The 23,634-nt window shown below is 46.2% G+C and overlaps 1 protein-coding gene across 1 annotated transcript in view; it reads right to left on the reverse strand.

Moving 5' to 3' along the window:
- Positions 1 to 16: 16 nt before the first annotated feature.
- Positions 17 to 23,634, reverse strand: part of LOC120053594 (protein Jade-3-like) — a gene marked incomplete at its 3' end in the record, with an annotated part of 40,016 nt that continues 16,398 nt past the window's right edge. Inside the window, exons 6-9 of the mRNA XM_039000732.1 lie at positions 15,688 to 15,899; positions 5,496 to 5,663; positions 1,085 to 1,201; positions 17 to 331 (exon numbers count right to left, since the gene is read on the reverse strand). Of these exons, the coding sequence (XP_038856660.1) occupies positions 17 to 331; positions 1,085 to 1,201; positions 5,496 to 5,663; positions 15,688 to 15,899 (812 nt within the window). The remainder of the gene's footprint in view (positions 332 to 1,084; positions 1,202 to 5,495; positions 5,664 to 15,687; positions 15,900 to 23,634) is intronic.

Genomic DNA, 23,634 nt, shown 5'->3' on the forward strand with positions numbered 1-23,634 from the left:
CCAAAAAAGTAGTAGAAAACTCCTCCTCCAGTTCTAGTAACCTCTGGGCCCTCAGGCCCCCCCTCTCTGGGTCTACGGGGGGTTTGGGCCGGGCCGGACTGAGACCGGAGCCTGGCTCCCCTGCCTTGGACTGCTTGCTGTGGGCTGGCTGACAGGGGCTGAGGCCGGGGGCTGGTGGGTCGGAGGAGGCCTGGTTCTTGGGCTTGCTGTGCTTCAGGCAGTAGGACCTGAACTTCACCTCGTCTCCTTCATCCAGGATGGTCTTCATCTCCAGGCTGTGCTCGAAGGCACACGTCACATGGAACGGGATGGTGCAGTTCTTCACTGAGCACTGAGAGGGAGGGAGGAGGACAAGGTATGGGTTCGTTAACTCAGGGGTTGTCAAAGTGAGGTCCGCGGAGGTACTGCAGGAGGTCCAGATTTCAAAATTAAAACATTTTTTTTTTTTTTTTTTAAAACATGTATTTAAAAATATAAAAAATTACTAACAAATGAAACTCATTTTGGCCGAGGTAACCGGTTAGAGGTTGTGATACAATGTCATTATTCAACTATAATGTCTGTTCTTACCCCAGAGCAACATGGGCCTGGGAGGCTCACACAGATATTGATATCCCCCCCCCCCCCCAAAAAAAACATAAATGCACTGTAATTGAAGCTTTAAACTGCAAAGTTCTCTCTGCCTCATGGCAAAATGTGTAGAATGGCAGGAAACGTGCTTGAAAAGGGCTAAATGTCCTCTCTGATGCTAGGAGACGGGTCTATAAAACGTTCCTTCCCAGGGCCCGAGCCTTGGTTCGGACGGCCATGCACAGTCATAGTGACACTCATTATGTTAATTCTATCTCACTGCAGTTGTGTTCTCATTATGAGGGGGATCCCTGATTCATTTACGATCACAGAAGGGGTCTCTAAACGTTTGAGAACCCTTGAGTTAATACACACTTCACAAGCCAATACAAAAGATAAACCACACTATACTACAAAACTAAGACACTACGAATGTGAACAATAAACCAAGAGACTTGTGATATCTAGTCACCTAAATATGTTCAGAAACACACAGTCCAATCACCATGCTCACCTGTATGCAGGCTCCAGTCTTCAGTTTACAGAGGCTGCAGATGAGAGACCAGCGGGAGGGGGGGATGTGAGACACCTTGGTGATGGGCTCCATCCTCTCTGGACACGCTATGCTCACCTAGAGATATACAGGACCGTACCGTCAGTCAGCTAGAGATACACAGGACCGTCAGTCAGCTAGAGATATACAGGACCGTACCGTCAGTCAGCTAGAGATACACAGGACCCCCCCGTACCGTCAGTCAGCTAGAGTATACAGGACCGTAACGTCAGTCAGCTAGAGAGATACAGGACCGTACCGTCAGTCAGCTAGAGATACACAGGACCGTCAGTCAGCTAGAGATATACAGGACCGTACGTCAGTCAGCTAGAGATACACAGGACCGGACCGTCAGTCAGCTAGAGATACACAGGACCGTCAGTCAGCTAGAGATACACAGGACCGTCAGTCAGCAGAGAGAGATACACAGGACCGTACCGTCAGTCAGCTAGAGATACACAGGACCGTACCGTCAGTCAGCTAGAGATATACAGGACCGTACCGTCAGTCAGCTAGAGATATACAGGACCGTACCGTCAGTCAGCTAGAGATATACACAGGACCGTCAGTCAGCTATGTAGATACAGGACCGTACCGTCAGTCAGCTAGGATACACAGGACCGACGTCAGTCAGCTAGAGATACACAGGACCGTCAGTCAGCTAGAGATACACAGGACCCCGTCAGTCAGCTAGAGATACAACGGACGTACCGTCAGTCAGCTAGAGATAACAGGACCCGTACCGTCAGTCAGCTAGAGATATACAGGACCGTACCGTCAGTCAGCTAGAGATATACAGGACCGTACCGTCAGTCAGCTAGAGATATACAGGACCGTACCGTCAGTCAGCTAGAGATTACAGGATACCGTCAGTCCGCTAGAGATACACAGGACCGTACACGTCAGTCAGCTAGAGATACACAGGGACCGTCAGTCAGCTAGAGATACACAGGACCCGTCAGTCAGCTAGAGATACACAGGACCGGACCGTCAGTCAGCTAGAGATACACAGGACCGGACGTCAGTCAGCTAGAGATACACAGGACCGTACCGTCAGTCAGCTAGAGATATACAGGACGTACCGTCAGTCAGCTAGAGATATACAGGACCGTACCGTCAGTCAGCTAGAGATATACAGGACCGTACCGTCAGTCAGCTAGAGATACACAGGACCGTACCGTCAGTCAGCTAGAGATATACAGGACCGTACCGTCAGTCAGCTAGAGATACACAGGACCGTCAGTCAGCTAGAGATACACAGGACCGTACCGTCAGTCAGCTAGAGATACACAGGACCGGACCGTCAGTCAGCTAGAGATATACAGGAAGTACCGTCAGTCAGTAGAGATATACAGGACCGTCCGTCAGTCAGCTAGAGATATACAGGAACGTTACCGTCAGTCAGCTAGAGAATACAGGACCGTACCGTCAGTCAGCTAGAGATACACAGGACGTACGTCAGTCAGCTAGAGATATACAGGACGTACGTCAGTCAGCTAGAGATACACAGGCGGACCGTCAGTCAGCTAGAGATACACAGACCGTACCGTCAGTCAGCTAGAGATACACAGGACCGTACCGTCAGTCAGCGAGAGATACAAGGACCGTACCGTCAGTCAGCAGAGATACACAGGACCGTCAGTCAGCTAGAGATACACAGGACCGTCAGTCAGCTAGAGATACACAGGACCGTACCGTCAGTCAGCTAGAGATACACAGGACCCGTCAGTCAGCTAGAGATATACAGGACCGCCTCAGTCAGCTAGAGATACACAGGACCGTACGTCAGTCAGCTAGAGATACACAGGACCGTCGTCAGTCAGCTAGAGATACACAGGACCGTCAGTCAGCTAGAGATACACAGGACCGTCAGTCAGCTAGAGATAACAGGACCGTCAGCAGCTAGAGATACACAGGGACCGTCAGTCAGCTAGAGATACACAGGACCGTCGTCAGTCAGCTAGAGATACACAGGACCGTACCGTCAGTCAGCTAGAGATATACAGGACCGTACCGTCAGTCAGCTAGGAGATACACAGGACCGTCAGTCAGCTAGAGATACACAGGACCGGTCAGTCAGCTAGAGATACACAGGGACCGTACCAGTCAGTCAGCTAGAGATATACACAGGACGTACCGTCAGTCAGCTAGAGATATACAGGACCGTACCGTCAGTCAGCTAGAGAATACAGGACCGTACGTCAGTCAGCTAGAGATATACAGGACCGTACCGTCAGTCAGCTAGAGATACACAGGACCGTACCGTCAGTCAGCTAGAGATACACAGGACCGTAAGTCAGCTAGAGATACACAGGACCGTCAGTCAGCTAGAGATATACAGGACCGTACCGTCAGTCAGCTAGAGATATACAGGACCGTACCGTCAGTCAGCTAGAGATATACAGGACCGTACCGTCAGTCAGCTAGAGATATACAGGACCGTACCGTCAGTCAGCTAGAGATACACAGGACCGTCAGTCAGCTAGAGATACACAGGACCGTCAGTCAGCTAGAGATACACAGGACCGTCCCGTCAGTCAGCTAGAGATACACAGGACCGTACCGTCAGTCAGCTAGAGATATACAGGACCGTACCGTCAGTCAGCTAGAGATATACAGGACCGTACCGTCAGTCAGCTAGAGATATACAGGACCGTACCGTCAGTCAGCTAGAGATATACAGGACCGTACCGTCAGTCAGCTAGAGATACACAGGACCGTCAGTCAGCTAGAGATATACAGGACCGTCAGTCAGCTAGAGATATACAGGACCGTCAGTCAGCTAGAGATACACAGGACGTCAGTCAGCTAGAGATACACAGGACCGTACCGTCAGTCAGCTAGAGATACACAGGACCGTACCGTCAGTCAGCTAGAGATACACAGGACCGTACCGTCAGTCAGCGAGAGATACACAGGACCGTACCGTCAGTCAGCGAGAGATACACAGGACCGTCAGTCAGCTAGAGATACACAGGACCGTCAGTCAGCTAGAGATACACAGGACCGTACCGTCAGTCAGCTAGAGATACACAGGACCGTCAGTCAGCTAGAGATATACAGGACCGTCAGTCAGCTAGAGATACACAGGACCGTACCGTCAGTCAGCTAGAGATACACAGGACCGTCAGTCAGCTAGAGATACACAGGACCGTCAGTCAGCTAGAGATACACAGGACCGTCAGTCAGCTAGAGATACACAGGACCGTCAGTCAGCTAGAGATACACAGGACCGTCAGTCAGCTAGAGATACACAGGACCGTCAGTCAGCTAGAGATACACAGGACCGTCAGTCAGCTAGAGATACACAGGACCGTCCCGTCGGTCAGCTAGAGATATACAGGACCGTACCGTCAGTCAGCTAGAGATACACAGGACCGTCAGTCAGCTAGAGATACACAGGACCGTCAGTCAGCTAGAGATACACAGGACCGTACCGTCAGTCAGCTAGAGATATACAGGACCGTACCGTCAGTCAGCTAGAGATATACAGGACCGTACCGTCAGTCAGCTAGAGATATACAGGACCGTACCGTCAGTCAGCTAGAGATATACAGGACCGTACCGTCAGTCAGCTAGAGATACACAGGACCGTACCGTCAGTCAGCTAGAGATACACAGGACCGTCAGTCAGCTAGAGATATACAGGACCGTACCGTCAGTCAGCTAGAGATATACAGGACCGTACCGTCAGTCAGCTAGAGATACACAGGACCGTACCGTCAGTCAGCTAGAGATATACAGGACCGTACCGTCAGTCAGCTAGAGATATACAGGACCGTACCGTCAGTCAGCTAGAGATACACAGGACCGTCAGTCAGCTAGAGATACACAGGACCGTCAGTCAGCTAGAGATACACAGGACCGTCCCGTCAGTCAGCTAGAGATACACAGGACCGTACCGTCAGTCAGCTAGAGATATACAGGACCGTACCGTCAGTCAGCTAGAGATATACAGGACCGTACCGTCAGTCAGCTAGAGATATACAGGACCGTACCGTCAGTCAGCTAGAGATATACAGGACCGTACCGTCAGTCAGCTAGAGATACACAGGACCGTCAGTCAGCTAGAGATATACAGGACCGTCAGTCAGCTAGAGATATACAGGACCGTCAGTCAGCTAGAGATACACAGGACCGTCAGTCAGCTAGAGATACACAGGACCGTACCGTCAGTCAGCTAGAGATACACAGGACCGTACCGTCAGTCAGCTAGAGATACACAGGACCGTACCGTCAGTCAGCTAGAGATACACAGGACCGTACCGTCAGTCAGCTAGAGATACACAGGACCGTCCCGTCAGTCAGCTTTACTGTTTTAACACCACATTCTGACAGACAGATGAATGCATAAAAAGGTGTTTATTTTTACCTCAGGGATCCACAGGGCACAGCTGACGTGTGCCCACTTGGTGCCCGCCCTCGTAGCCTTCATCGCCCCTCCCTTGATGGGGCACAGCTGGCACTGGGGGTCGATGCCCAGGACACACGTCCTGCACAGCCAGTTACCATCTGGTACCTTCACTATACCATAACACGCCTGGGCAGGAGAGACAGTAAGTTAACAGGCAGACAGGGAGAGGAGACCTGAGGATGGGGAATCACTAAAACAATACAGATATACACTACGGGTGGGGAGGAACAGCACGTCAGAAATCAGCTCAAAGTAATTGAAGAATCCATAGACTTCCAATTTTCCCAGAAGTGGTAAACACTAAAACACGAAGAGTTATCTATCCAAAACCGAGATGTAAGTGTCATGGCGCTGGGTAGGTTTATGACAGTCATAAATACCTCTGCCCCCTTTTTTCCTCTCTCTACCCTACTGATGTGACTATTGAAAATCCCTTGGTTAACATAGAGATTCTGGGAACATCAGAAGGTGAGGGGGAAATTAACCATATTTTGGTAATCCAACCAGTTGAACATATGAATATGATGTCAGTTCGGTTGTCATCTGAGACATTCTCATCAATGATAGGATGACATAAACGGTACAGTGGAAAGTCTACACATTATAGTTATCAGATTCACATGGAATTGTTGTGCAATTTAAATGTTTGAATATGAAATTATTTGTGAGGGGATGAAATGTGATATTAGCTTCTAAAATGTGAGAATTGGGTTTTCATGAGTGAATTAGACCCGACTCGGTGGCCCGCCCACGTGAAGAGACATTGGTTATAAACTATGAAACACGCCCTCCTCTCCCTTCCTATATAAAGCCTTGACGACAATATAACTTTCTGTTCCGGGTACATTAGGATGACGATCCGATGTCAGAAGGATTCAGATAATAACTACAGAACGAAGCCAACCTCAGCGTGAGCTTTGGTTGCGAATGGTATGAACTTTGAACTCTTATTCGCTACAGAAGTGATACCTCCTAGCCGTTGAGTTAGCAATAGCAGCTGCAAACGTGGGCTAGGAAAGGACGGACAGAGTATCCCGTCTACCACACAACGACGTTACTACAACGTATCCAATTTACCACCAGAGACATTCTTCCGAGGACAGGAAGATCTGTTGGCCAACACAACATTTTCCTTTTCCAAATGGGCAGTCATTTAGAATGCATAAGATACTGTATTTACGATAGCACAGCTTCTCCCTTTGTTCCTCAAGCCTTCCCGCTCTTTCACTCAAACCCAACCCCCTTTCTTTGTGTAACCAGCTGTCATATCTGTTCCGTCCGCTAGGGATGTTTTCCTTTACGACATAATTTGTAATCAAGGTATGATTCATTCTGTGTATATGTAATTCTGTGTGATTAGTTAGGTATTTAGTAAATAAATAATTAAACCCAATTTTGTATTGCTGATTCAACTTGTTAGCCAGGGTTCGTGAAGATAACCAAGAATTTACAACTTTCAGATGAGACTGAAATAAGGTGACGATTAATATTGACTGCTATTGATGCAAAATATTACTAGGTCTTTAAGAGTTTATTCGGAAGATAACAGCTCTATAAACATTATTTCGTGGTGCCCCGACTTTCCAGTTAATTACATTTGCTGCCAATGACTGGAACGAACTGCAAAAATCTCTGAAGCTGGAAACACTTATCTCCCTCACTAGCTTTAAGCACCAGCTGTCAGAGCAGCTAACAGATTACTGTACATAGCCTATCTATAATTTAGCCCAAACAACTACCTCTTCCCCTACTGTATTTATTTAGCTCCTTGCACCCCATTATTTCTATCTCTACTTTACACTTTCTTCCACTGCAAATCTACCATTCCAGTGTTTTACTTGCTATATTGTATTTACCTCGCCACCATGGCCTTTTTTGCCTTTATCTCCCTTATCTCACCTCATTTGCTCACATTGTGTATAGACTTATTTTTCTACTGTATTATTGACTGTATGTGTCGAACTGCTTTGCTTTATCTTGGCCAGGTCGCAGTTGTAAATGAGAACTTGTTCTCAACTAGCCTACCTGGTTAAATAAAGGTGGAACATACAGTACATCACAAAAGTGAGTACACCCCTCACCTTTTGGTAAATATTTGAGTATATCTTTTCATGTGACAACACTGAAGAAATGACACTTTGCTACAATGTAAAGTAGTGAGTGTACAGCTTGTATAACAGTGTAAATTTGCTGTCCCCTCAAAATAACTCAACACACAGCCATTAATGTCTAAACCGCTGGCAACAAAAGTGAGTACACCCCTAAGTGAAAATGTCCAAATTGGGCCCAATTAGCATTTTTCCATCCCCGGTGTCATGTGACTCGTTAGTGTTACAAGGTCTCAGGTGTGAATGGGGAGCAGGTGTGTTAAATATGGTATCATCGCTCTCACACTCCCTCATACTGACTGGAAGTTCAACATGGCACCTCAAGGCAAAGAACTCTGAGGATCTGAAAAAAATAATTGTTGCTCTACATAAAGATGGCCTGGGCTATAAGAAGATTGGCAAGACCCTGAAACTGAGCTGCAGCACGGTGGCCAAGACCATACAGCGGTTTAACTGGACAGGTTCCACTCAGAACAGGCCTCGCCATGGTCGACCAAAGAAGTTGAGTGCACGTGCTCAGCGTCATATCCAGAGGTTGTCTTTGGGAAATAGACGTATGAGTGCTGTCAGCATTGCTGCAGAGGTTGAAGGGGTGGGGGGTCAGCCTGTCAGTGCTCAGACCATACACCGTACACTGCATCAAATTGGTCTGCATGGCTGTCGTCCCAGAAGGAAGCCTCTTCTGAAGATGATGCACCAGAAAGCCCGCAAACAGTTTGCTGAAGACAAACAGACTAAGGACATGGATTACTGGAACCATGTCCTGTGGTCTGATGAGACCAAGATAAACTTATTTGGTTCAGATGGTGTCAAGCGTGTGTGGCGGCAACCAGGTGAGGAGTACAAAGACAAGTGTGTCTTGCCTACAGTCAAGCATGGTGGTGGGAGTGTCATGGTCTGGGGCTGCATGAGTGCTGCCGGCACTGGGGAGCTACAGTTCATTGAAGGAACCATGAATGCCAACATGTACTGTGACATACTGAAGCAGAGCATGAGACTGGGCCGCAGGGCAGTATTCCAACATGATAACGACCCCAAACACACCTCCAAGACGACCACTGCCTTGCTAAAGAAGCTGAGGGTAAAGGTGATGGACTGGCCAAGCATGTCTCCAGACTTAAACCCTATTGAGCATCTGTGGGGCATCCTCAAACGGAAGGTGGAGGAGTGCAAGGTCTCTAACATCCACCAGCTCCGTGATGTCGTCATGGAGGAGTGGAAGGTCTCTAACATCCACCAGCTCCGTGATGTCGTCATGGAGGAGTAGAAGAGGACTCCAGTGGCAACCTGTGAAGCTCTGGTGAACTCCATGCCCAAGAGGGTTAAGGCAGTGCTGGAAAATGATGGTGGCCACACAAAATATTGACACTTTGGGCCCAATTTGGACATTTTCACTTAGGGGTGTACTCACTTTTGTTGCCAGCGGTTTAGACATTAATGGCTGTGTGTTGAGTTATTTTGAGGGGACAGCAAATGTACACTGTTATACAAGCTGTACACTCACTACTTTACATTGTAGCAAAGTGTCATTTCTTCAGTGTTGTCACATGAAAAGATATACTCAAATATTTACAAAAATGTGAGGGGTGTACTCACTTTTGTGATATACTGTATATATATATTTTTAAACATGATTAGCTCAATTAGGTAATATTAATTAGAGAAAGGATTTTATAGAATAGCCATGTCATATCACTTAATCCGGCATAATTTTTTGGGCCCTATAACAAAGAACAAACAGCAAAAATATAGACATGATCAAATACAAATCTTAGAAGAATCAACTATTAAAGACGACCAGATTCCACTGGATTCTCCAATTACATTGAAATGAACTACAGGACACAATACAAACCCTCCAACCCAAAAAGGCCTGTGGTGTTGACGGTATCCTCAATGAAATGATCAAATATACAGACAACAAATTCCAATTGGCTTAAAATACTAAAACTCTTTAACATCGTCCTCAGCTCTGGCATCGTCCCCAATATTTGGAACCAAGGACTGATCACCCCAATCCACAAAAGTGGAGACAAATTTGACCCCAATAACTACCGTGGAATATGCGTCAACAGGAACCTTGGGAAAATCCTTTGCATTATCATGAACAGCAGACTCGTACATTTCCTCAGTGAAAACAATGTACTGAGCAAATGTCAAATCAAAGAAACAAACCAAAACAAAGGCAAAGTCTTCTCATGCATTGCTGATCTCAAAAAAGCTTTTGACTCAATTTGGCCTGAGGGTCTGCTAAACAAATTGATGAAAAGTGGTGTTGGGGAAAAACTTACGACATTATAAAATCTATGTACACAAACAAGTGTGCGGTTAAAATTGGGAAAACTCAAATTTCTTTCCACAGGGCTGTGGGGTGAGACAGATGCAGCTCAAGCCCCACCCTCTTCAACATATATCAACGATTTTGGCGAGGGCACTCGAACTGCAGCCCCCGGCCTCACCCGACCCGCAGCCCCCGGCCTCACCCGACCCGCAGCCCCCGGCCTCACCCGACTCGACCCGCAGCCCCCGGCCTCACCCGACTCGACCCGCAGCCCCCGGCCTCACCCGACTCGACCCGCAGCCCCCGGCCTCACCCGACTCGACCCGCAGCCCCCGGCCTCACCCGACTCGACCCGCAGCCCCCGGCCTCACCCGACTCGACCCGCAGCCCCCGGCCTCACCCGACCTGCAGCCCCCGGCCTCACCCGACCTGCAGCCCCCGGCCTCACCCGACCTGCAGCCCCCGGCCTCACCCGACCTGCAGCCCCCGGCCTCACCCGACTCGAACTGCAGCATCCGGCCTCACCCGACTCGAACTGCAGCATCCGGCCTCACCCGACTCGAACTGCAGCATCCGGCCTCACCCTACTAGAAGTCAAATGTCTACTGTTTGCTGATGATCTGGTGCTTCTGTCCCCAACCAAGGAGGGCCTACAGCAGACCTGGGCCATGACAGTAAATCTCTAAGACAAAAATAATGGTGTTCCAAAAAAGGGTAGCTGCCAAGACAACAAATACAAATTCCATCTAGACACCGTTGCCTTAGAGCACACAAAAAAATAATACCTACCTCGGCCTAAACATCAGCGCCAACGGTAACTTCCACAAAGCTGTGAACGATCTGAGAGACAAGGCAAGAAGGGCCTCCTATGCCATCAAAAGGAACAAAATTTCGACATACCAATTAGGATCTGGCTAAAAAAATACTTGAATCAGTTATAGAACCCATTGCCTTTATGGTTGTGAAGTCTGGGGTCCGCTCACCAACCAAGAATTCACCAAATTGAGATTCTGCAAAAATATCCTCTGTGTACAACATAAAACACAAAATAATGCATGCAGAGCAGAATTAGGCCGATACCCGCTAGAGCTGTTAAATTCTACAACCACCTAAAAAGGAAGCGACTCCCAAACCTTCCATAAAGCCAACACCAACAGAGAGATGAACCTGGAGAAGAGTCCTCTAAGCAAGCTGGTCCTGGGGCTCTGAACACAAACAGACCCCCAGGACAGAAACACAATTAGACCCAATCAAATCATGAGAAAAAAAGATAATTACTTGACATATTGGAAATAATCAACAAAAAAACAGAGCAAACTAGAATGTTATTTGTCCCTAAACAGAGAGTAGTGTGGCAGAATACCTGACCACTGAATGACCCAAACTTAAGGAAAGCTTTGACTATGTACAGACTCAGTGACCATAGCCTTGCTATTAAGAAAAGGTCACCATAGGCAGATCTGGCTCTCAAGAGAAGACAGGCTATGTGCCCACTGCCCACAAGATGAGGTGGAAACTGAGCGTCACTTCCTAACCTCCTGCCACATGTATGACCATAGAGACACATATTTCCCTCAGATTACACAGACCCACAAAGAATTAGAAACCAAACCGAATTTGATAACCTCCCATATCTACTGGGTGAAATACCACAGTGTGATAACCTCCCATATCTACTGGGTGAAATACCACAGTGTGATAACCTCCCATATCTACTGGGTGAAATACCACAGTGTGATAAACTCCCATATCTACTGGGTGAAATACCACAGTGTGATAAACTCCCATATCTACTGGGTGAAATACCACAGTGTGATAAACTCCCATATCTACTGGGTGAAATACCACAGTGTGATAAACTCCCATATCTACTGGGTGAAATACCACAGTGTGATAAACTCCCATATCTACTGGGTGAAATACCACAGTGTGATAAACTCCCATAACTACTGGGTGAAATACCACAGTGTGATAAACTCCCATAACTACTGGGTGAAATACCACAGTGTGATAAACTCCCATATCTACTGGGTGAAATACCACAGTGTGATAAACTCCCATATTAACTGGGTGGAATACCACAGTGTGATAAACTCCCATAACTACTGGGTGAAATACCACAGTGTGATAAACTCCCATATCTACTGGGTGAAATACCACAGTGTGATAAACTCCCATAACTACTGGGTGAAATACCACAGTGTGATAAACTCCCATAACTACTGGGTGAAATACCACAGTGTGATAAACTCCCATATCTACTGGGTGAAATACCACAGTGTGATAAACTCCCATAACTACTGGGTGAAATACCACAGTGTGATAACCTCCCATATCTACTGGGTGAAATACCACAGTGTGATAAACTCCCATATCTACTGGGTGAAATACCACAGTGTGATAAACTCCCATATCTACTGGGTGAAATACCACAGTGTGATAAACTCCCATATCTACTGGGTGAAATACCACAGTGTGATAACCTCCCATATCTACTGGGTGAAATACCACAGTGTGATAACCTCCCATATCTACTGGGTGAAATACCACAGTGTGATAACCTCCCATATCTACTGGGTGAAATACCACAGTGTGATAAACTCCCATATCTACTGGGTGAAATACCACAGTGTGATAAACTCCCATATCTACTGGGTGAAATACCACAGTGTGATAACCTCCCATAACTACTGGGTGAAATACCACAGTGTGATAAACTCCCATATCTACTGGGTGAAATACCACAGTGTGATAAACTCCCATATCTACTGGGTGAAATACCACAGTGTGATAAACTCCCATATCTACTGGGTGAAATACCACAGTGTGATAACCTCCCATATCTACTGGGTGAAATACCACAGTGTGATAACCTCCCATAACTACTGGGTGAAATACCACAGTGTGATAAACTCCCATATCTACTGGGTGAAATACCACAGTGTGATAAACTCCCATATCTACTGGGTGAAATACCACAGTGTGATAAACTCCCATATCTACTGGGTGAAATACCACAGTGTGATAACTCCCATATCTACTGGGTGAAATACCACAGTGTGATAACCTCCCATAACTACTGGGTGAAATACCACAGTGTGATAAACTCCCATATCTACTGGGTGAAATACCACAGTGTGATAAACTCCCATATCTACTGGGTGAAATACCACAGTGTGATAAACTCCCATATCTACTGGGTGAAATACCACAGTGTGATAACCTCCCATATCTACTGGGTGAAATACCACAGTGTGATAACCTCCCATATCTACTGGGTGAAATACCACAGTGTGATAACCTCCCATATCTACTGGGTGAAATACCACAGTGTGATAACCTCCCATATCTACTGGGTGAAATACCACAGTGTGATAACCTCCCATATCTACTGGGTGAAATACCACAGTGTGATAACCTCCCATATCTACTGGGTGAAATACCACAGTGTGATAACCTCCCATATCTACTGGGTGAAATACCACAGTGTGATAACCTCCCATATCTACTGGGTGAAATACCACAGTGTGATAAACTCCCATATCTACTGGGTGAAATACCACAGTGTGATAACCTCCCATATCTACTGGGTGAAATACCACAGTGTGATAACCTCCCATATCTACTGGGTGAAATACCACAGTGTGATAACCTCCCATATCTACTGGGTGAAATACCACAGTGTGATAACCTCCCATATCTACTGGGTGAAATACCACAGTGTGATAACCTCCCATATCTACTGGGTGAAATACCACAGTGTGATAACCTCCCATATCTACTGGGTGAAATACCACAGTGTGATAAACTCCCATATCTACTGGGTGAAATACCACAGTGTGATAAACTCCCATATTAACTGGGTGAAATACCACAGTGTGATAAACTCCCATATCTACTGGGTGAAATACCACAGTGTGATAAACTCCCATATCTACTGGGTGAAATACCACAGTGTGATAAACTCCCATATCTACTGGGTGAAATACCACAGTGTGCCTTCACAGCAGCAGCAAGATGTGACCTGTTACCACAAGAAAAGGTCAACCAGTGAAGAACAAACACCATTGTAAATACAACCCATATTTATGTTTCCTTTTGTACTTTAACTATTTGCACATCGTTACAACACTGTATATACAAATACGACATTTGTAATGTCTCTATTATTTTGGATCTTGTGTGAGTGTCATTTTTTATAGTTTATTATCTATTTCACTTGCTGTGGCAATGTAAACATAAGTTTCCCATGCCAATAAAGCCCTTGAATTGACAGTGGGTTAGATGTATTTATGATGAAGAAGGGTTCAACTGAGGGATGAGAGATTGTCATAATTCTAACGCCAGAGAACTGGGTACGTGTAGAAAATAGTATTTCCATTTGAGTTAATTAGCACGTATCAAGAGCGCCTTATAACCAGTGCATTTAACTAACGTATCTTAAACAACCACATTGCTCTCATTGCACGTAAAGCCTTCTTCAAAATAGCCGCTATGCGCAAAATCAGCGCTTGTAGGTTCCTACCTGGTGAACACAGATGTTACATGGCTGTCAGCCAATCAGCATTCAGGGCAGGGACCACCCAGTTTATCATTAGTAGTACATTCTATAGTTATCAGGTTCCTACCTGGTGAACACAGATGTTACATGGCTGTCAGCCAATCAGCATTCAGGGCAGGGACCACCCAGTTTATCATTAGTAGTACATTCTATAGTTATCAGGTTCCTACCTGGTGAACACAGATGTTACATGGCTGTCAGCCAATCAGCATTCAGGGCAGGGACCACCCAGTTTATCATTAGTAGTACATTCTATAGTTATCAGGTTCCTACCTGGTGAACACAGATGTTACATGGCTGTCAGCCAATCAGCATTCAGGGCAGGGACCACCCAGTTTATCATTAGTAGTACATTCTATAGTTATCAGGTTCCTACCTGGTGAACACAGATGTTACATGGCTGTCAGCCAATCAGCATTCAGGGCAGGGACCACCCAGTTTATCATTAGTAGTACATTCTATAGTTATCAGGTTCCTACCTGGTGAACACAGATGTTACATGGCTGTCAGCCAATCAGCATTCAGGGCAGGGACCACCCAGTTTATCATTAGTAGTACATTCTATAGTTATCAGGTTCCTACCTGGTGAACACAGATGTTACATGGCTGTCAGCCAATCAGCATTCAGGGCAGGGACCACCCAGTTTATCATTAGTAGTACATTCTATAGTTATCAGGTTCCTACCTGGTGAACACAGATGTTACATGGCTGTCAGCCAATCAGCATTCAGGGCAGGGACCACCCAGTTTATCATTAGTAGTACATTCTATAGTTATCAGGTTCCTACCTGGTGAACACAGATGTTACATGGCTGTCAGCCAATCAGCATTCAGGGCAGGGACCACCCAGTTTATCATTAGTAGTACATTCTATAGTTATCAGGTTCCTACCTGGTGAACACAGATGTTACATGGCTGTCAGCCAATCAGCATTCAGGGCAGGGACCACCCAGTTTATCATTAGTAGTACATTCTATAGTTATCAGGTTCCTACCTGGTGAACACAGATGTTACATGGCTGTCAGCCAATCAGCATTCAGGGCAGGGACCACCCAGTTTATCATTAGTAGTACATTCTATAGTTATCAGGTTCCTACCTGGTGAACACAGATGTTACATGGCTGTCAGCCAATCAGCATTCAGGGCAGGGACCACCCAGTTTATCATTAGTAGTACATTCTATAGTTATCAGGTTCCTACCTGGTGAACACAGATGTTACATTTGTCACAGAAGACCATGTCGTTGCCCTCCTCGCTGTCGGGGGAGCGACACACGTCACAGATGACGTCCTCGTCGTACTCGATGCCCAGCCCTTCTACCGTGTCGATGGCGTGGTTCATGTTGTCATGGCACTGACGCTCCAACGCCTCCATGGTGCGCTCCAGCGTCAACTCGTCTACAGGCCCCTCCCCTGGGAGACAGAATAATACACCAATCAAAACACAGCTCCTCTACAGGTCCCTCCCTTGGGAATACACCCAGTCAGATCACTGTTGCTAAAGCTCCAAACCTCCCTCTTTTCTCTAAGGCCATACAGTGCATTCGGAAAGTATTCAGACCACTTGACTTTTTCCACATTTTGTTACATTACAGCCTTATATAAACCTTATATAGACAGGCCTTATTCTAAATGTATTAACTGTTTTCCGTCAATCTACACACAATAGCCCATAATGACATCACAATAGCCCATAATGACATCACAATAGCCCATAATGACATCACAATAGCCCATAATCACAAAGCCAAAACAGGTTATTAGAAAGTTTTACAAATGTATAAAAAAAAAAGAAAAAAAAAAAAAAAGACTTATTTACATAAGTATTCAGACCATTTGATGAGACTCAAAACGGAGCTCAGGTGCATCCTGTTTCCATTGATCATCCTTGAGATGTTTCTACAACTTGGTGTCCACCTGTGGTAAATGCAATTAAATGGACATGATTGGTGACCTAAAAACTGGGACATGCTTAAACCACCTGACCAGGTCCTAAAGCAATGGGACTCCCTAAATCTTTCTCAGATTATTACCAATCCCACAAGGTATGACTCCAAACACCCAGAAAAGGCTACTCTCCTCAACGTTATCCTTACAAATAATCCTGATAGGTATCAGTCTGGTGTTTTCTGTAATGACCTTAGTGATCACTGTGTTACAGCCTGTGTTTGTAATGGCTGCTCAGTGAAATGACCTGTCCTGATTAGTCATAGACACTTGCTATAACACTTTAATGAGAAAGCCTTCCTTCAAGAACTGGTCTCTGTAAAATGGTATAGAATCAGCTTGATCCCCTCTGTAAAATGGTATAGAATCAGCTTGACCCCCTCTGTAAAATGGTATAGAATCAGCGTGATCCCCTCTGTCGAAGACGCTTGGACCTTCTTTTTTGATATTTTCAGTGGTATTGTGAACAAACACGCCCTCAAAAAGAAAATGAGAATTATAAACCGGTTCAGCCCCTGGTTCGACCGCGTTCTTGCAGAGTTACTCCACCTCATTTGGTGAAAGGCTCGGCACACGCATACTCAGGCTGACTGGCTCTCGTTCAGGCAAATGAGAAATAAGTGCACTCAGGCTATCCGGAAGGCCAAAGTTAGTTACTTTAAGGAGCAGTTCTCTCTGTGGGTCTAACCCCAAGAAGTTCTGGAAAACGGTTAATTAAAAACCTGGAGAATAAACCCTCCTCTTAACAGCTGCCCATGTCCCTTAATGTTGATGATGTGGTTATTACTGACAAGAAGCACATGACTGAGCTCTTTAATCACCACTTCATTAAGTCAGGATTTCCTATTTGACTCAGCCATGCCTCCTTGCCCGTCCAACATTTCCTCATCTCCCACCTTCTTTAAGGTTCATCGCCAAGCCTTTCTCCGACCTTTTTAACCTTTACCGAACCTCAACCCCGTATCCGGGATCACCCCCCACCCCCCCCACACTGATTAGCATCGCTAGCATAGCGTCACAATTAAATAGTAGCATCTAAATATCATTAAATCACAAGTCCAAGACACCTAATGAAAGATACAGATCTTGTGAATAAAGCCACCATTTCAGATTTTTAAAATGTTTTACAGGGAAGACACAATATGTAAATCTATTAGCTAAACACGTTAGCAAAATACACAATTTCTTTGGCCACCATTTTTTCTCTCCACCAGTAGCTATCACCAATTCGGCTAAACTAAGATATTGATAGCCAATAACCAAGAAAAAACCTCATCAGATGACAGTCTGATAACATATTTATGGTATAGGATAGGTTTTGTTAGAGAAATGTGCATATTTCAGGTAGAAATCACAGTTTACAATTGCACCGACCATCACAACTAGACTAGAATTACTATAGAGAGCAACGTGTATGACCAATTTACTCATCATAAAACATTTCATAAAAATAGACAAAGCATAGCAATGGAAAGACCCAGATCTTGTGATTTCAGACAATATTTCAGATTTTCTAAGCGTTTTACAGCGAAAACACAATAAATCGATAAGTTAGCATACCACATGTGCAAACGTTACCAGAGCATCGATTCAAGCCAAAGAGAGCTATAACGTAATCATCGCCAAAATATATTAATTTTTTCACTAACCTTCTCAGAATTCTTCCGATGACACTCCTGTAACATCATTTTACAACATACATATACAGTTTGTTCGAAAATGTGCATATTTAGCCATACAAAACCGTGGTTATAGAATGAAAATACTAGCAAATCAAGGCTCAAAATCTCGGACGTCATCTTTCAGAGTGATCTAGTTTAATCGAAAGCTAATCATATACTTGACTAAAAAATACAGGGTTGACAGGAATCGAAAGACAAATTAGTTCTTAATGCAACCGCTGATTTACATTTCTAAAATTATCCTTACTGTGCAATACAGGGTTCGCCAAGTGAAGCGATAACAAACAAAATGGCGGATTATGCGTTTAAAATATTTCGACAGAACAACGATTTATCATATTAAATATTTCTTACTATGAGGTGATTTTCCATCAGATTCTTGGGCAATGTATCCTTTCTTGGGTCTAATCTTCTTTTGGTCGATAGATGTCCTGTGTCCTTCGAAATGTCCACTAACATCGACCGAGACCCCGAAACGTGACCAAAGCTTCAAAGTGCACGACAAAGAAATTCCTCAAAATCGCACTAAACGGATATAAATTGCTATAAAACGGTTCAAATTAACTACATTATGATGTTTTTAACAACTATAACGACTAAAAACATGACCGGAGAAATATCACTGGCTAAACAACCATTTGGAAAGAGGCAAGTCCGATGTCCATCTTGCGTAAGACGCGCGAAGGGAAAGGAAGGTACTTCCACGTTTTCTGGTTTTATAGTGGCTCTGATTGCGCAATCGACTCCATTCAAAGCGTGATGACGTACTGACACCCAGAGGAAGACGTAGGCAGTGTCGGTTTCTCCATAGCATCTACAGGCACCTTAAAACCGACTCCAGATCAGGGGTAAAAATTTCTGAAATCTGACTCCCTGTCAGGAAAAGTGCTGTAGAAGTAGTTCTGTACCACTCAGAGACAAAATTCCAACGGCTATAGAAACTAGAAAGTGTTTTCTATCCAATAATAACAATAATATGCATATTGTACGATCAAGAATTGAGCACGAGGCAGTTTAATCTGTAGAGGAAATTATGCTAATGTGAAACAGCACCCCCTATAGTGGCAAGATTAACCTGTCTCTCCTTTCTGGGGAGGTTCCCATTGCTTGGAAGGCAGCCACAGTTCGTCCTTTATTTAAAGGGGGAGATCAAGCTGATCCTAACTGTTATAGGCCTATTTATATCATCTTGCCCTGTTTATCAAAAGTGTTGGAAAAACTTGTCAATAATCAACCGGCTGGCTTTCTTGATGTCTATAGTATTCTCTCAGGTGTGCAATCTGGTTTCCTCTCAGGTTATGGATGTGTCACTGCTACCTTATTAAAGGTCTGCAATGACGTCACCATTGCCCCTGATTCTAAGCAATGTTGTGCTGCTATTTTTATTGACTTGGACAAAGCTTTTGATACGGTAGACCATTCCATTCTTGTGGGCCGGCTAAGGAGTATTGGTGTCTCTGTGGGGTCTTTGGCCTGGTTTGCTAACTACCTCTCTCAAAGAGTGCAGTGTATAAAGTCAGCACATCTGCTGTCTCAGCCACTGCCTGTCACCAAGGGAGTACCCCAAGGCTCGATCCTCGGCCCCTCGCTCTTCTCAATTTACATCAACAACATAGCTCAGGCAGTAGGAAACTCTCTCATCCATTTATATACAGATGATACAGTCTTGTGATACAGCTGGTCCCTCCCCGGATTGTGTGTTAAAATGCTCTACAACAAAGCTTTCTTAGTGTCCAACAAGCTTTCTCTGCCCTTAACCTTGTTCTGAACACCTCCAAAACAAAGGTAATGTGGTTTGGTAAGAAGAATGCCCCTCCTCCCACAGGTGTGATTACTACCTCTGAGGGTTTAGAGCTTAAGGTAGTCACCTCATACAAGTACTTGGGAGTATGGCTAGATGGTACACTGTCCTTCTCTCAGCACATATCAAAGCTGCAGGCTAAAGTTAAATCTAGACTTGGTTTCCTCTATCGTAATCGCTCCTCTTTCACCCCAGCTGCCAAACTAACCCTGATTCAGATGACCATCCTACCCATGCTAGATTACGGAGACGTAATTTATAGATCAGCAGGTAAGGGTGCTCTCGAGCGGCTAGATGTTCTTTACCATTCGGCCATCAGATTTGCCAACAATGCTCCTTATAGGACACATCACTGCACTCTATACTCCTCTGTAAACTGGTCCCCAAAGCAAACACATCCTTGGGTCGCTCGTCTTTTCAGTTCGCTGCAGCTAACAACTGGAACGAGCTGCAGCAAACACTCAAACTGGACAGTTTTATCTCCATCTCTTCATTCAAAGACGGACACAACAGTTGTGGCTGCTTTGCATGATGTATTAATGTCTCTACTTTCTTGCCCTTTGCGCTGTTGTCTGTGCCCAATGTTTTTACCTTTGTGCTGCTACCATTGTGTTGTCTTAGGTCTCTCTTCATGTAGTGTTGTCGCTTGTCGTGATGTGTGTTTTGTCATGTATTTTTATTTAATTTATTTGAACATCCAAGAGGCCTTTTGGTAGTGCGTCATTGTAAATAACAATTTGTTCTTAACTGACTTGCCTAGTTAAATAAAGGTTAAATAAAAATACAACATTTGGAAAGGCACACACCTGTCTATATAAAATGTCCCACAGTGTCAGAGCCAAAATCCATAAGGTCAAAGGAGTTGTCCGTAGAGCTCCGAGACGGCCAAACTGAGCAATCGGAATAGGGCCTTGCTCAGGGAGGTAGGTGACCAAGAACCCGATGGTCACTCTGACAGAGCTCCTCTGTGGAGATGGGAGAACCTTCCAGAAGGACAACCATCTCTGCAGCACTCCACCAATCAGGCCTTCATGGTAGAGTGGCCAGATGGAAGACACTCCTCAGTAAAAAGGCACACGACAGATCGCTTGGAGTTTGTCAAAAGGCACCTAAAGACTCTCAGACCATGAGAAACAAGATTCTCTGGTCTGATGAAACCAGATTGAACTCTCCGGCCTAAAAGCCAAGCGTCACGTCTGGAGGAAACCTGGCACCATCACTACGGTGAAGCATGGTGGTGGCAGCGTCATGCTGTGGGGATGTTTTTCAGCGGCAGGGACTTGGAGACTAGTCAGGATCGAGGAAAAGACGAACAGAACAAAGTACAGAGAGATCTTTGAAGAAAACCTGTTCAGGACCTCAGCCTGGGAGACTAAGGTTCACCTTCCAACAGGACAACGACCCTAAGCACACAGCCAAGACAACGCAGGAGTGGCTTCGGGGCAAGTCTCTGTATGTCCTTGAGTAGCCCAGCCAGAGCCTGGACTTGAACCCGATCTAACATCTCTGGAGACCTGAAAATAACTGTGTAGTGACGCTCCCCATCCAACCTGACAGAACTTGAGAGGATCTGCAGAGAAGAACGGGAGAAACTCTCCAAATACAGGTGTGCCAAGCTTGTAGTCATACCCAAGAAGACCTGCTTTTGCTTTGTCATTATAGTGTAAAGTCTATCCTTGGTCGCCTCCTGCTTCCTTGGCAACACATCAGAGAGAAGTGAGGAAATGTAAAGATTTGAGGAGAACTAGGAGAGGCTTTAGATTAACAGGTTAAAACAATGTCCCCCACACACACGTCCTAGCTAATGTTCCTCCCCCCCCCCCCCACACACGTCCTAGCTAATGTTCCTCCCACCCACACACGTCCTAGCTAATGTTCCTCTCCCCCACACACACACGTCCTAGCTAATGTGCCTCTCCCCCCCCCCCCCCCACACACGTCCTAGCTAATGTTCCTCTCCCCCCCCCCCACACACGTCCTAGCTAATGTTCCTCTCCCCCCCCCCCCCCCCCCCCACACACACGTCCTAGCTAATGTTCCTCTCCCCCCCCCCCCCACACACGTCCTAGCTAATGTTCCTCTCCCCCCCCCCACACACACGTCCTAGCTAATGTTCCTCTCCCCCCCCCCCACACACGTCCTAGCTAATGTTCCTCTCCCCCCCCCCCCCCACACACGTCCTAGCTAATGTTCCTCTCCCTCCCCCCCCCCCCCCCACACACGTCCTAGCTAATGTTCCTCTCCCTCCCCCCCCCCCCCCCACCACACACGTCCTAGCTAATGTTCCTCTCCCCCCCCCCCCCCCCCCCCACACACGTCCTAGCTAATGTTCCTCTCCCCCCCCCCCCCCCCACACACGTCCTAGCTAATGTTCCTCTCCCTCCCCCCCCCCCCCCCCCACACACGTCCTAGCTAATGTTCCTCTCCCCCCCCCCCACACACGTCCTAGCTAATGTTCCTCTCCCCCACCCACACACGTCCTAGCTAATGTTCCTCTCCCCCCCCCCCCCCCACACACGTCCTAGCTAATGTTCCTCTCCCCCCACACACCATTACCCATGTGTCTTAGCTAATGTTCCTCTCCCCCACACACCATTACCCATGTGTCCTAGCTAATGTTCCTCACCCCCACACACCATTACCCATGTGTCTTAGCTAATGTTCCTCTCCCCCACACCATTACCCATGTGTCTTAGCTAATGTTCCTCTCCCCCACACACCATTACCCATGTGTCCTAGCTAATGTTCCTCACCCCCACACACCATTACCCATGTGTCCTAGCTAATGTTCCTCTTCCCCCCACACACCATTACCCATGTGTCTTAGCTAATGTTCCTCTCCCCCACACACCATTACCCATGTGTCTTAGCTAATGTTCCTCTCCCCCACACACCATTACCCATGTGTCTTAGCTAATGTTCCTCTCCCCCACACCATTACCCATGTGTCCTAGCTAATGTTCCTCTCCCCCACACAATTACCCATGTGTCTTAGCTAATGTTCCTCTCCCCCCACACACCATTACCCATGTGTCTTAGCTAATGTCCCTCACCCCCACATGTAACGGATGTGAAATGGCTAGCTAGTTAGCGGGTACGCGCTACTAGCATTTCAATCAGTTACGTCACTTGCTCTGAGACTTAAGTAGGGTTTCCCCTTGCTCTGCAAGGGCCGCGGCTTTTGTGGAGCGATGGGTAACGACGCTTCGTGGGTGTCAGTTGTTGATGTGTGCAGAGGGTCCCTGGTTCGCGCCCGTGTCGGGGCGAGGGGACGTACTAAAGTTATACTGTTACACACACACCATTACCCATGTGTCCTAGCTAATGTTCCTCTCCCCCACACACCATTACCCATGTGTCCTAGCTAATGTTCCTCACCCCCACACACCATTACCCATGTGTCTTAGCTAATGTTCCTCTCCCCCCACACACCATTACCCATGTGTCCTAGCTAATGTTCCTCTCCCCCACACACCATTACCCATGTGTCTTAGCTAATGTTCCTCTCCCCCCACACACCATTACCCATGTGTCCTAGCTAATGTTCCTCTCCCCCCACACACCATTACCCATGTGTCTTAGCTAATGTTTCTCTCCCCCACACCATTACCCATGTGTCTTAGCTAATGTTCCTCTCCCCCACACACCATTACCCATGTGTCTTAGCTAATGTTCCTCTCCCCCACACACCATTACCCATGTGTCCTAGCTAATGTTC

This window comes from Salvelinus namaycush, chromosome 9 (assembly GCF_016432855.1).
Source record: "Salvelinus namaycush isolate Seneca chromosome 9, SaNama_1.0, whole genome shotgun sequence".
Classification (NCBI taxonomy): domain Eukaryota; kingdom Metazoa; phylum Chordata; class Actinopteri; order Salmoniformes; family Salmonidae; genus Salvelinus; species Salvelinus namaycush.